At 33.3% G+C, this 15,436-nt stretch overlaps 1 protein-coding gene and 1 long non-coding RNA gene across 8 annotated transcripts in view; one reads left to right on the top strand and one right to left on the bottom strand.

The window, feature by feature from the left end:
- Positions 1–15,436, bottom strand: part of LOC117788628 (rab11 family-interacting protein 3) — a 48,283-nt gene that overhangs the window by 20,662 nt on the left and 12,185 nt on the right. For 3 of the 7 annotated variants that reach the window (XM_034627450.1, XM_034627449.1, XM_034627452.1), the window contains exons 2-7: positions 15,180–15,330; positions 14,797–15,109; positions 14,429–14,497; positions 12,989–13,033; positions 949–987; positions 394–508 (exon numbers count right to left, since the gene is read on the bottom strand). In XM_034627450.1, the coding sequence (XP_034483341.1) occupies positions 394–508; positions 949–987; positions 12,989–13,033; positions 14,429–14,497; positions 14,797–15,109; positions 15,180–15,312 (714 nt within the window). In that variant the 5' untranslated portion in view covers positions 15,313–15,330. Of the gene's footprint in view, positions 1–393; positions 509–948; positions 988–7,202; positions 7,302–9,383; positions 9,576–12,988; positions 13,034–14,428; positions 14,498–14,796; positions 15,110–15,179; positions 15,331–15,436 lie in introns of those variants that run through there. The other 4 variants (XM_034627454.1, XM_034627453.1, XM_034627457.1 and 1 more) reach the window with 3 other exon arrangements.
- Positions 10,660–11,655, top strand: LOC117788632. Its single transcript, XR_004617779.1, has 2 exons — positions 10,660–10,946; positions 11,004–11,655. It is a non-coding gene; the product is annotated as an uncharacterized LOC117788632 (long non-coding RNA).

The following is a 15,436-nucleotide window of genomic DNA, read 5'->3' on the forward strand; positions in this document are numbered from 1 at the left end:
ATCGGTAGCTTAATGTGTCTTCAATCTGTCAACGGTTTTGTCATCGTTGGTCAAGTGCAATTTTTGCGTTTCATCGGCAATTTCGTTATCGATCAACACTCGATTTCAAAGAGACATTGAAATCCAATGAAATCCCGCCCTTCTTCCATCCTCCACAAAATGCCGCATCATGCAAGAGTAAGATATATGTGAGGTTGCAAATTTTGGATCGTGGCTCGAATTGAAGCTATTTGTGTAACGGTTTGCAAAACCAGAGACTTAACAAAGGAAGAGCAATACAAATAAAGTGAGAGAAATAGATAGAGAAATAAAAGAAATATTTCAGAAAAATGTATTTCTATTTCTAATTCGAACATAATTTAATATTCTTTATTACTTTGTTTTGAAACTTACCCGATAATCATAATCATGACGATTCTCCAAACTAATATCGCTGTACATGTCTTCAGTTGTATCACAGTTGGAACTACGGCCCGAGGAGTTGAAGCTCGATGATCTGTAGAGTTGGCTGCAAATTTCAATTTCAATAAATTAATTCAATAAAACTCATTTTAAGCTGCAATTTTTTATAAATTATGTATTTAATAACAATTTACTTATATAAAAAATTTAATCAAATTCATTGCAGTCGTATTTCTTTCAAATAATTGTGTCTATTGTGAATGATTTAATGTTCGCCGTGGTTTGTGTCTGCTCTAGGGCCATAGCATAGCTTTCAAGTGCCACAGCGCAGACACAAACCACAGACACAGTACATTTCAAACTGTGGAATGCAATGCGTACCTAACTGTGTTTAGCCAAGACACTGATAAATGAAACTCGCACTGTGGCTGCCAAACTGTGACTGTAAAACTGTTACTGCGAATTCAATTCAATTAACTAACTTAAAATGTTACTTCATTTGTGTTTCTTTAAATTGTTAAAATAATTAAATTGGTTAAAACTCACCTGGCTAAGGCATTGGAACTTATCTGCCTGCGGCCAGAACTGTAAAGAAAATAAGCAACATGTTAAAAAGTTGTATAATTTTCAGATAAATTAAATAGTTCTTAATATATCAAATACACTTATTCTTGTTTGACTGCCCTTCAAGTCGAAACCCTAGCAAAGAAATTTCAATAAATTGAAGAAAAAAATGCGAATAAACTATCTGACATTGAATAAAAAGCAAAAGGCAGAAAAAAAACAGCAACCACGTGATACACAAATAAAGAAAATCAACAACAAAAAGGGAAAACAAAAGCCACCCACGCGAACGATTGACGCCTTCTGCAGACACACAAAGTCAAAGAGAAACAGGTAAGAAAACAACAAAGCAACAAAACAATAGCTAGAAAATGCAGCCAAGAAATTGTAACAACAACAATACAATTGAGACGAAAATAACTCAAATTAAGTTGTAAAAGTGAAAAAAGTAGACATGGAAAATGTGTAAAGTGCATTTAGAGAAAATGTGTCAGTCGTGAAAATGTGGAAATATTTTGCATTCTCAGGTGTTTGGAAAACTTGTCAAGTGTAAAGTGGGCGCAGCAAATACTTTAAATAATATAGTAAAAGCTAAAGTAAAGAAAACCATTATGAGACTTAAAGCAATGCCTTGAAAGCAATTGCTTTTAGACTAGTGATTCTCAAACTGTTTTATTTGCAAGTTGTTTATTTTTTAATTTTTGTGTTACCTGCTGCGGTTTGTTTAAACAGAGAACATATGGAAAACTCATGGAAATTATTTAATTTTCCGCCTGTGCGCTGGTGTAGATAAGCAAACCACAAGCGGCAAATCAGTTTTTGCACTCTAATTGAATTGGAAATTCAACGCAAAAATGTTTGCCAAAATAAATGCAACAACCACAACAACTACAATACAACCACAAACAAAACTCAAATATATGTATAAATATTTCTCTATTTTAAATAGGGGGCTGTGGCTCAGCCTTAGCCGCAGTCCTCTCCTCCCCGCAACCCCGCAAAAAGTGAACTCATTAACCCACTTTGTTGCTGTTGTTGCGCTAGAAATATTATTTAAAAAAAAACTGTCTCATCTGGTTTATGACTTATTTTTAGCAAGACCATAAAAACTACAAGACCAGCAGATACTAACAACAACCAACACTAAAACAACAGCAACAACAACAAATGCAAATTAGCAAGGTTTGTGCCAAGCCAGACAAATAACAACAACTGCCACGAATCAAGAGAATAAAATAGAGAAATAAAAAAAAAAACCTCAGAAAATGCGTGGACAAAACACGAATAAAGAATGTACAATCAAATAAATAAAAATGACAATTCTAATAATAATAAATAATTATAGTTTTGGTAATACATTTTTTTGAGTAAATATTTATAATAGATGGCAAAATAAATAATTACTAAATAAAGTTAACCAAGGGACAATACAAATAATAATAAAAACAAATATTGCTATCATAAAAAAGTACAAAAACTATGAAAAAAGAAATAATAATACATACAAACACGCATACAATAAATAATTCGTACACAACAATTAATAGAAAACAAAATATTAAAAATAAGCAATAAGTGCAAACAAAATAAACAAAAATTATTATAACTAGCTTAACAAAAATATCCACTATTTTTATTTCTGTTTATGTCAAAATTGGCAATTCAGCATACATATTTGTCCGAAGTGTTGGAGCTAACAACAATTTTAATATGCCACACGAAGTTGCGCAATTTGTGCAACAATTTTCAGCGTAATCAACGGAAAAACTAGTGGCGGAAATGCCAAACTTTGGCTGTGTGGAAACGAGATACCCTAATAAAATTTATAAAATTAAACGGAATAGATTTTAATTGGGAAACGAAATATTTTTAATGAAAAATTTTTAATAAATAGATGGGATTTAAATATTATAAATATTAAGTAAATAAATAAGCATTTATATATATGAATACATTTAAAATTTCTAGAATTTATGCCGCAACTTGTCCGTCTATTCGCCTATGCCTCATTTGTCCTATCTAGGGGATAAATACAACTGCAAATCGTCATCAAAAATGGGGAAAAAATACGTTTGAGCTCTGCGGTTGGCTGTGAGTTTTGCTTTTGATTTTGGTTTGTTTCAGCGGTTGGCATTTTATTGATGAACATTGAAATTGAAATTGGCATTAAATCGCAACGAAATGTGGCAGGCGGCAGGTGCAAACCAAAGTGCTCAGCGGCATTAGAATGGGGCACGGCTGCAGCAAGACATGCAACAAATCAATGAGCTGGCCTGCCACAAAACGAACACTGAAATAAACAAGCTTATAGTACATACAACAACGTCGAAATAAATCTAACAAATTTATGTTGTTAATCAACTTTTCAATGCGTAAAAATTTTGATATACAAAAAATATTTGTACATTAAAATTAAACAACAAATCGCACAAAAAACTGACAGTTAATTATAAAAACGATCAAGGTAATGACATGTAATCAACAAAAACAAAGCTTAAAAAACTGTTTAAACAAATTATGATTGAGGTCGCATTTGGTTTGCTGTATTTTTTTAGATTTTTTTGACTCGCAATCGATAGAAATGTTGTTGCTAACATTTGAACAGCTGTAGCACCTACATTCATACAGACAGAAGTAGGTGACCTTCGTTGAAAATATTATTCGGGTTCTGTACACTTTTGGAAACGCTTTGAAACACACACTCAAATTGCAGTTAATTGAAACGCCGGCCGGAAATTGCGGCTACCAGAGTTTTTGTTTTTTGATATTCTGTAATTAAATATGATATTGCCTGACTCTCTCCCTCTTTCTTTTTATCTCACTCTTAAACGCTCAGTTGTCGTTTTGTCCCAAGTGCCTGAGAATGTTTACTATAAAGATTCTAAGATACCCTATCTTTAATATTGTGCAATTAAATAAATTGCTTTTGTTCTCTTTTGTTTTCTTTCACATGTTGTCATATTTTTTTTTTTTTATGTTTACTTATAGATAAGCATCTTTGTAAGCAAGTCTACATTTCGATACCCTCTCTTTTAATTGATGCAATTTTGTGTTCGACATCTCTCTATGTTTAGAATCTTGCATAAATGAAAATATATAAATAAATTTTTTCGGGAGCACTGAATATTCATACATTTTATTAAAACCTATAAATAAAGAAGTAAAAATCAGAACAAGCCTGATTAATTGATTCTGAGCTGCCATTTGTATTGTTATATATTTAAAATGAAGAACTACATTATTATTTTTCTCCCTCTTATGAACTTTGTACAGAAGTTTTCTTTCTTAAAAGTTTAACATAAGAACCTTCAACAACCTTTACCAGCATTATCCATTTAAATAATAAAAGCTCAACACAGCCCTTGCTAAAAGTTCACAGTTTTGCAGTCATTAAGTTGACAGACAGACACCGGTCAGGCTACACCTGTTGAATTCACTCCCCTCCTCTCCCCCTACTTCTCGCTCCCTAAAAGCTGCTAGGCGCACGCTCATTACTGACTTTTCTTCTTTCCGTCAACTAACTCACCCTCTACTACCGCTCATTACGTTCCGCTTGGTTTACTTATGAGAATTTTGTTTGGTTTAGCAAAGGGTATACAAATATATGAAAAGTTGCAAAAAGCAGGGGAGGGGAGAAGTTCATGTGAATAAAAATTCATTACAATTTTTATATAAGTTTTAAATTCTTTGTTCATTCAATGACATAACTAGAAAGTGGCTACAGAACAGAGTTCGTTGCTCCGTTTTATTGATAGTTAACTGTACTCTTTTATTAATATTTAATATGTATTTGTTGTTATTTAAAAAATAATAATAATAATGTGATATGAAAACAAATCATAATCAAAGAATTTTCGTTTATATACTTTAGATAAATATTGTAAGAAGTTTTTTTAATTGATTCTTTAGTTTCTGATTTCCTTATAGATTAAGGAATAGGTTCGTAGAATATTCTTAAAAATTATTACGCTGAAAATATTGTATATATGATTCAATTTTGGTTTTTTTTTTTTTGTTCTTTTTTTTTGTTGATAATGAAAAAATTCTTTGACAAGGATTGACCTTTATTTGGACTCTTGACTTTTTCTCAAGCGTTTGACTATTTAATTGTAGATTGCTGAACTGAAGTTAGGCTAACCGTGGACCACATTTGAATATTTTTTGTTAAAACCTCTGCAAATATATACTCTCCATCGTCTATCTATAATATAGACTGTACAATAATCTTCTAAGCCTTACTTTCTCACGATCGTGATTCTCAATTTAACTTGACTTGCAACAGTCTGGAAAATGGTTTGCATTTTATTTCTCACATTGTCGCATAGGGAAATTTTCTGACTTTCATAGTTGAAATTTGGAATGCAGAGAAATGACAATAAAAAAACAGTAGAATGAGCTTTCCACCTGTAGAGCGTTTCCCAAAAACATTAAATATGCCATAGTACCATGAAAATAGTCTAGTTTCCCAGATAATTTAATAAACTGGTTTCAAGACACGTCCAAGCATACTTGAAAGGTGTCTTTCGAGTGACCATCCTTTGGCAATCGGAATACATATAACAGGTAATACTCCAAAATAGTAACAGTTAACTTAATACTTGAGGCATTGAGGCGTTTCATTTGGATCAACATTGCACCTTTCGGAAGTACAAATAAACGGCAAATTGCAAATATTTGTTGAGTAAATGTGGGTCAATTTAGAGACTTCATAAGACTTAGCATTGGGCCCCTCCTAATATACTAAGTCAGGTGTGTGGGTTTTTGCATAATTTGCAATTTGATTGATTGACTTGGGCGAAGGCATAAAATATGAAACATAAATAAGCTCATACAATAATAAAAAATAAAATAAAAAAGAAGAAAAATCTGAATAAAAAAAAATTAAGTTTCATTGTCTGTGTGCTGAATTTTAAGCAGTCAAGCTGAGAAGTTCAAGAAACTGGCAGCTTTAGCTGATTATTTAATTTATTATGCTCCTCCACCTCTCTTTCCCCCGTGGGGTAAGCTTTTATAGCTAAAGAGGTAATCGTAATATGCTTGGGATCGTTAAAACTTTCGTCTGTGGCTCGCACGTTTTGACTGTTTGACTTTTACTTGAATCGCAACAGGTAATAACAAGGTAACAATATTTACAAATACTGCCCTCGGATGAGGTGAAGAGGGAGTAATGAGAAGTTGCTGAGCTAGTGTCTAGGGCACTGATGTAGAGCTAGTGAAACACGACCCTTTGTCAGCTGACTATGAAACGCAGTTGAGTCTTATTAACAGCAAGTTGTTAAAATACGCAAATGACGGCACAACAATAATATGGAAGGTATTACGGAACTGAGCATTTAACAAAGAACTGCGTTCTGATTCAGCTCTACAGTATATAAGGGAAGCGGTGGGTTAAGAGATTATGAAAATTGGAGCTGGTAAAAGGTGGCGTTCATTTAATCGAAATTAATCATACAAATATTATTAATACTAAAATAAGTACGTAAATTATTAAAATTATTCTACATAATCAAATCTTTTTAGTAAAGCAATAGACAGGCAAGATAAATAAAGATTATTTATTTATTACCTATTATATCTCAATATCTTCAGCAATATAACCTTAAATATATAAACTCATTTTTCAACCGAATTCAAACAAACATTTTAAAGATTTTAACTCATTTTTCAACGGAATTTAGACGCAGATTTTGATGATTTCATCTTTTGTTATCTCTTATCTTTTGTTTCTGAGAATACCACATAAACAGCTAATAAAAAACATTAAGACAAAGAATTCTAATATTTTAGTATTTAAGTACTTTTACTTACAAAATTTGTTAACCTTCCTTAGAATAAATGATTTCTTAGAGGACTAATCAAAAACACTTATTTAAATTTCTCTATATTAATGTCTATTTGTATCGTTTGAATGATTTTGTCATGCTACATTTAATGCGAAGGGAAAATTCATTGAAATGTTTTGCGATTTTTGCGATTTCCAAGAGAAATATAATTTATAGGTAGGAGTCTTGAGCTGAGTCACAGAGCATTCGATTGTTTGCAAAAGCGAAAGTGTGTTTTTATTGTTGTGCGGGTGCTAAGTGGGTGTAAATGTGTGCTTGTGTGTGTGTGTGTGTGGGCGTGCCGCATAGCGGTTTCTTTCTTAAGAATTAATACATTTCCACAATGCTTTACATGACATTTAAGTGCAACAACAATAACAACAACCACAACAATATATTGCCAAGTATACGCACATCTTTCTCAAATGACTGCGGTCATAGGGAAAATACTCAAAATATTCATCATCCATATGTGAAGTTATCTCTGAGTGTTGCTTTATATAATTTGGATTTATAATTGTTTATCTTGCAGTTAACTCATTTGCTTATCGTTCTGGCCATTGGCCGCATTGTGTCGCATTGAAATGGCCTTTCAAATTGCGTTAAGATAAGATAAGACAGTTAAGAGATTGTTTACAAAGTAACTTCATTGAATTAACACTGTTTACACTTGTTTACACTATCATGTAAATTCATTAAATTGCTTTTGTTTACACTTGATTTAAACCATTTACACTGCACAACAGGACACTAATTAGACACTGTTTACACTTATTGCTTTGCTTTGATTTTTTGCAGTTTTCCATTGATTTAGACTCAACTTGCATCCGTTTGCAACATTTGGTGTGATGAACTGTCTGCACCTTTGTTATGCTCACTTTGTCTAGTTTTATTGCTGTAAGCTGAATTCAATTTTAGACACACTTTCGCAAGGAGCAATCGCTGACTAACCACGCTTCACTTTTCATTACAAATCAACTCTAACAACAGTAAAAACAACAGCAGCAACAATACACAATTGCAATTGCAGCGCCTGTCTGTCTGTGATTTATGGTTAATATTTCATAGACACGCGCTTTTCATTTCAGCTTTTTCTTAGCTCTGATAACGTCGTTAAATACCGCCACAGAAAGCGAAAATGAGAAATGAAAATCAAAATGCGCTTCGTTTGTTTATTGCTCTTCCTTCTCCGCCTTTTCATCAACTACTGCTACCAATGAAATTGTGCACCAACTGTTAACCGACTTTTATGGCTGCTTAAGTGTAATTAAGGCTATAAAACGATTTGATTTTGATTGATGCATTGCGCTCTCTAACAAAAGGGTGTGCAATGCACATGAACACACACACATACACACAATGATATACATAAGACAAAAAAAAATATAACATCTTATAGACAGAATGATTAAACTTATGGTTTTGGTTATTCTCTTATTTAACCTTTAACCTTATGATTGACCAGATTGATTATTTGGATGTGTTTTCCTTGCGGACATTTAAAAAGGATTATTTCATCAATTTTAAAATTGTATTCCTATAGTATTTGGCAATTTATTTTGAAAAATAATATAGAATAAATAATGAAATTTATATAAATCATAAACTATATACTTTGAATTAAACGAGTTAGAATTGTATAGGTAAGAGACTTTCAATCATCCCAATAATTAAAAAAAAATTTCGAATTGTTATTAAAAATATCTCAGGAATCTTTGGGTATATCTTTGATATTCAGTACTCTACTGAAGATTTTTTCGAAAATAGGAGCACTGTATTAATATTATCTACAAATATCATTGTTATCATCTGGTTCTTAAGAGATGCATATAAAAAATATTTTATGATTTTAATGAAGTAGAAGACAATAATCTTGATATTATAGTTCATCATACCCTTTAGTAAGACATTAAAATGGGCAATTCAAGCAAACATTATTGTAAGCATAAGAATTTTGTATGTGATTCGGATTTGATTTGGATTTTTTATTTGGATTTCGAATTTGATGTATGCAACATTGCAAGGCGTGCAACAAAAGGGCGTGGGCAAAGCATTTGGTTACGTGTGTATGTGTATCTGTGTGTGCGTATGTGTGTGTGTGTAAAGTAGATAGACAAGACATGTCAAAGATAAAGGTGTGTTGTTATGGAGTGTCTATCAGACTGAGTGTGTGTGTGTGTGTGTTTGTGTGTCTCTCTGTAGGCATGTGCAACAATGACTCTCAGCTTCGTCAGTTCGCCCGTTCGTCAGTTGTTGTTGACGCTTGTTGCAGTCATTAAGGCGTGACGCCGTAAATTACCAAAAGTGTAAGCAACAACAATACTAACGACTACAACAACAAGTACTTAAAACTATAACTCATAGTAAATAGTAACAACAACTAAAATACGCTGCGTTTTCTATTCCATGGAAAGCGAAATTTATGGCCAAAAAATCTTAAAATATATCCATTTTTTATTAGTATTTTTTTTGTTGTACGTTTTCGCACTCATCGCACTTAAAAACACCAACAACAAGAAAGGCAACAAGAGAAGATACAAAGAAAAAAAACTTGAGCAATGTTTCGCATACGCCGCGTTGTCCGCTTTCACATACTTTTTTTTATGCTGCTGCGGAATTTTGTGTAGATTTTTATAATGCCACACCGGAACCGAGTGTGACGATGGATGCGATTCAGACGCGACTCGGATGTATTTACAACAACAACAACAACATCAACAAAAACACACACACTGAAATTCGAAGCGAAACCGTAACACAACTCAACGTAGCAAAAATTCCAACTGCACGCGTTTGCAGCAAGTTTCAAACTAAAAATCAACGCAAAATGCCGCTACCAATCTAAAGGCGACTAACAAACAGGTTCGACGCAACCAAAAAGCGCAGCCAAAGAGAGTAAGAGAGTGTGAGCACATAGAGCAAAGTTGAAGAAGAGGCAGCTAAAAACACAATAAACAAATCGGCAAGCGTTGGGCAAGTGCATTGTGAGAGAGAGGGACCAAGAGCGTAAGCGTAAGCGAAAGAGAGCGACGCTCTCGAAAACTATTTGTTGTGGTGTCGAGATGAACGTGGGAGAGTAGACAGCGTTGCCAGATAGTTTAAAAGGGCGGCTGGATAAGATATCAAAGCATTTATTAATTATCATTATTATTTTTAATTTATTTTATATTATGAAGTGATTAATTCTAGCTAATAATACTTTCCTTAACAGCCTATTGAGTCAGCAGTCTGGTAGCACTGTGATTCTAATAAAACTGTGACCCTGCACTTGCAACAAGTTCGTAGACAACATGTCTGCTGCCAACAGCTAAGACCTGGCCAAGACAAACATTACTGTAGAAATGGAATATTTTTTTTGTATGTGGCAACAATACATATTTATATCTACTCGTATATGCATATATATTATGGATCTGTATTATATCCAATAGATACCAGCAGTTGCTGTCTGCCAAATTGTAGATGCCATTTTGCCAAATTCTAAGGAATTGTCAAAAACTGTAAAACGAGTGCCAATTATTTAAGCCATGTTTGCCAAATTACTGCCTTAAGTCTAAATAATGGGCTGTAGCCCAAAGAACAGAAACTATTTGGTCTAGTGCAAAGAAATGCAAATACATAAATCAAGATTTTGACTTGATAAATACAATTTTTAAAGTCTTTAACACTTTGGAGAATGTTTTCTTTGCAAATGTGAAGATTTTGAATATTTGTTTGAAAATCTTTATCAAGTATATTTAAAATTCAGAGTAGGCTATACCATTTAACAAAAAATCAAAATATCAATATATTAACACATTTTAAAAGCTTTGCTTATACAATATTTAAAAAAGTAATTTTATATATCTTTAACCATTTGGTTTTAATTGCACTTTTAATTTTTCAAAATTGTTCACAATGTTTGAATACAATTTTATGATTGAGAAGTCATACGAGACAAGACTAAAGATGTCACCCTTTTGTGGGAAATGGCCATCGCTTTGCTGGGCGATTCTTAAGCTTAATAGAATGGTTGAGACCATTCCCAAGCAAAGCAATAACAATACAATAGTTAAGCCCTGGGTTATTGATAAGAAACGGCAATTGTGGATAGTATTCATAATTTCAGTACTTGCAGTATTAATTGTTATAAGAATATTAAGGCGCTGGAGATATAATGTAAGTAAATTGCATAAAAAATGGAAAGGAACGTATTAAAAATATTTAAACATTCAGAAACGAAAATTGGAGTCAAAACTACGGCAAGAAGAAAAAAAAAAGAACTTTTCTGATATTATATGTGAAATGCGGGAGGTCACTGAGAAAGCAAAAATTCGCAAACAATTCAATGGTCCTAACGGTGATGAACCTAATAAACTCGATAAATTAAGCTTAAGTAATGCATTCACGGACTCCAGTGAATCTACATTTAAAGATAAAGCTGTTCAATCGAATAAAGTTAATCTCAGCAAGACATTAACTGGTTTAGCAAAATCTAAACACAAAATGGTTCGATATCAGGAAGCTAAGGCAAGAACAGGGACTTCCGATCTAAGCAATACACCCGAATTAAATAATCTCAACTCAACGAAGGGATTTACTGCTACCAAGGCTAAAAAATGTACATTAAAGTCCAATAAGACATATCCAATTCCGAACATAACTGCTCCACAACCAGGTGCCAAAATATGTTTCAAAAGTAATTTACCCCAATCCCAAGCCGTATCCTTAAAAGTCACTGATAAGCCGATCTGGCGAAATTAAGTTAAAGTTTTTGAATAAGGTAGTTTTAATATTTTATTTAATTTTGGTATTAAAATATGTTAAATTTTAAATTAAATTAGGGAAATGTGTGTAAATAAAGGCTTTACCGATGACTTTCCTTTAATTATGACAGTTCTTTGTGCATTTAAAACTCACTTTGATAAATGCAACAGAAATCTTAAATTTTTTCCCAGACAAAAAAAAAAACAAAAGACATTTGCATGACAAATTAAAGCTGGGTAAGAGCAGTTTGTCTGCTGGGAATACAAACTTGGCTGTAAGTGGTTGAATGCAATGGCCGGAAAGTCAAGAGCCAGCAGCCACAACAATTTACGAGGCACTTGCATGAAGGTTAATTTAACCTTAACTGATTGCACTGTGTTTGCATCTAATTAGCCAAGATTTCCCACTGCTAATTGCAATTGACCAATTGGCCAGCAGCCAGCTGTTGAGTTTCAGCTCTCTTGGCCAACGTTTTGGGTCAATTGCCAATTGTGGCTTGACAAAATTGCGGCCTAAATTCTGTCAAGATGAAGATGAAAACTAAGAGTTAACTGAATTTGCCACCAAGAAAGAAACCCGTTTCTGAGTTCCTCTCTTCCTCTGTTACTCTTTCGGTGTCTCTCTATTTACTCTCTTTCGCTGTGCGCATTCCAACCGCATGACAACCCCAACAAAATAATGCAAAAATAAAAATAAGTCTGCAAAACTTGTAAGCCAAGTCAAGCCGAACTGAGACTCGCTTCCGACTACCTTCAACCTTTTCCTTGAAGCAAGCCAGAAACCGAGTCCCCGACAAGATGAGAACAACTTCACTTAACACAGTTGACAAAGAAAACTAAAAAAAAAAGAGAAAAAAGAAACAGGAAACATGAAAAAACCATCCAGAACTCTCACAAGAATTTGTATGTGTGTATGTCTTTAATCTGTAATCTCCAGCAATTAATCTCTAGAATTTATATCTAACCATGAACTAGACAATTAAATGCCACAGAAATAAGCTTAATTCGCTTAGACAGTAAAATTGGATGACAACCAAAACATAAACATCCATTTTTGTGGGTCAAAAAGCGGAAAAACAATCACAACAATTTATGAATGTACTTGAAAAACAAACAACACAATTGAGTTTCATTTCGAATGTTGCAGAAAACAACTAAGGAAAGATAAGCCGATAAAATTTGCAGAAACTATGGAAAAATAAAGAAAAAATTTATATTTTTCGATAAGAATATTTGGTATTATCTTAGTTATTGAAATACATTAGCTTTTGTTCATATTTACAACATTTTTTTAGTACAATTCTAAAGATATTTAAATGAAAAACCAAAACCAAATGGGCAACAATTGAAATGGAAGAGTTAGGATCATATGAAGCTCTACATGATAACCAAAAGCAACCCAAATTTAATGATTAGCAAGACTCATAATAATGAGATATAGAAAATGTGGCTTACTGTCTCATGGAGCCCCAACGACGCTGGGATAAACTATCTGGATTGCTGGAAAGAATATATGATATGACATTTAATATGAAACATAATTTAAGCAGTAAGAGAGAGAAGTATATTATTGAATTAGGGATTTTTTATAGTCTATCTATAGGTCTACTAAAATAGCCAAAACGTCATATAATTTATGGGGAAAGAATGTCCAGTTATCTATGCTGAATTTTGAGGGTTTTAAAATTCCCTTATTATTGTCTTATTTATTTATTTTTTGACTATAATTGACTACAAAAATATCCTACTCATAATTAAAATCTCATTAAAATCTCAAAAACTCTGCTGAATTTTAACTGTGAGATATTTAGATATCAATAATAAGCAGTTAAAGTCTCGTAGTTCGACATATAAATATATCTTCTAGGTGCTTGGAATATAGTACGTGGCTCTAACAAAAAATGTCTAAGCATAATCTTCAGTAATATCTAAATGTTGATCTACATCAATTCTTTAAATGTCGTTATTGTTTTGAGAAAAATTCATAGCTTAAATATGGATATAAATATTAAAGCTTCTATAAAATCAATGACTATATTAATATAATTAAATTAATTGCTCAAATAAGTCTTTAGATTAATCTACTATCAGAATATTAATATAAATCAAAGATTTGTTGAATTTATTATATTCCAAAATATTGTCATTTTACTTAATTTTATGGCGAATGCCATTTAATAAATAAACCAACTAATATATAAATTCAAATATATTTTTCATCAATTATAAAATAAGCTTTAACTTCAATCAAACCTCACTAAAATCAGTTTTTTATAAAAATTTTCACAAACATTGATCACAGCACAGCCCGCATACCGTATAATTTAAGAGAGCACTAATGCTCTGCTGTCAGGTGAATCTATAGCTCACCACAGCACACGTCTCTCTCATGTGGTGAATTCACAATAAGCGGAAACAATAAACGCTCTCTGATCACGACTTCACTGCGATTTTTGACTGAGGCACGCATGAATCACGGCCTAAACGAGCGCAAGGGAGCGCAAGGGAGAGCAAGAGAGAGAGAGAGAGAGAGAGGCAGAGACTGGCCTATAGAAAAACTGGTTTTCCAAGCCGTGTATGCACATTTTGTATACATACAAATGGAGATACATGTACAAATGAAAAGGTTAAATATTCAAATAGTTTTCAGAGAAACACAGACAGACAGACAGTCAGAGAGACGGACACTAGTTGATGATATCTATGAACTGGCAAACTGGTCATTTTATGGCCATTACGTCAAAATCGAGACGATGATTATGTGTGCGCAAAGTGCAACATATCTACTGAATATATTTATATACTATGCTTTCCATATCTAATTGATGATCGTTTTGGCCTTATAAGGTAATCGACTCCATTCCCACTTGATGCTGTGTTTGTTGTTGTTTTTACCTTGTAGGCGTGCGTCTCAGACTACGTCTGGCCCAATTGTCGCGGGGCATGATGTTCAGCTCCTCGTCACTGCAACAACAATGGGGAAATAAGTTAATAAAGTCTTTTTTGCAAGCTGTTTATAAATCGTGATGTAAATTCAAACTGATCAAGCTTCAAATTGGCTATAGAAAATCAAATTCTCGATATATTGAACAATTAGATAAAATTATCGATGTTCAATTCTTAATTTTTACTATCTTCGATTTACTTTACTCGATTAATTGACATGAAAAATATCGAGCTAAAGTACTTTAAAATTGCATACGGAATCATCGATTCAACTTTATATTTTTACATCACAATTCACAAATAAAAGTCCGACTTACTCCTTGGGTGAGGATGAGACAACATGTGGCGCCAGATCGAGTTCAATGCCAGCGCTGTCATTCAAGTTGTTATTGCCGTCATTCGAGTGCCCACTGTGACTGTGTGTGGAACCAACACCGTTGCCATTGCTCACGCAGAGATTGTTATTGCCACCAATAACGCTGTTGTTGTTGATATTGTTGTGGCTGTGGCTGTTGTTGTTGCCCTGAGATCCGCTTGCCACACGCAGTTGGGCGCTGTATTCATTCTCTCCATAACCCTCAAAGGACTCTCCATCGGACAGTGAGGAGCATTGAGATTTGGCTACGCCAGCTAAGAGTACGAAAATGTTATCGGATGTGTCTGTGATATGTTTATGTTTATTAGTTGTATTACGACTTACCTGTGCTGGATGGCGGACTGCTGGGAGTTGGGCTGCTGTCGCCGGAAATTGTTTCCGCATATAGAAAATTGTTGGTGCTGGCTTTGATTGCCGCATTGCTGTTGGCCAATTGAATGCGTGGCATGGGCGCCATTCTACCAAAGCGCTGTATCTGCAACAAATACGAAAGCAAAGGTAATAATATTACTTCTATTATTTAACACAAAGTTGCAAACAGGTCAATAGGACAAATAATCGACGTGCCACATGCAATCGAA

This window comes from Drosophila innubila (assembly GCF_004354385.1).
Source record: "Drosophila innubila isolate TH190305 chromosome 3L unlocalized genomic scaffold, UK_Dinn_1.0 0_D_3L, whole genome shotgun sequence".
NCBI lineage: Eukaryota > Metazoa > Arthropoda > Insecta > Diptera > Drosophilidae > Drosophila > Drosophila innubila.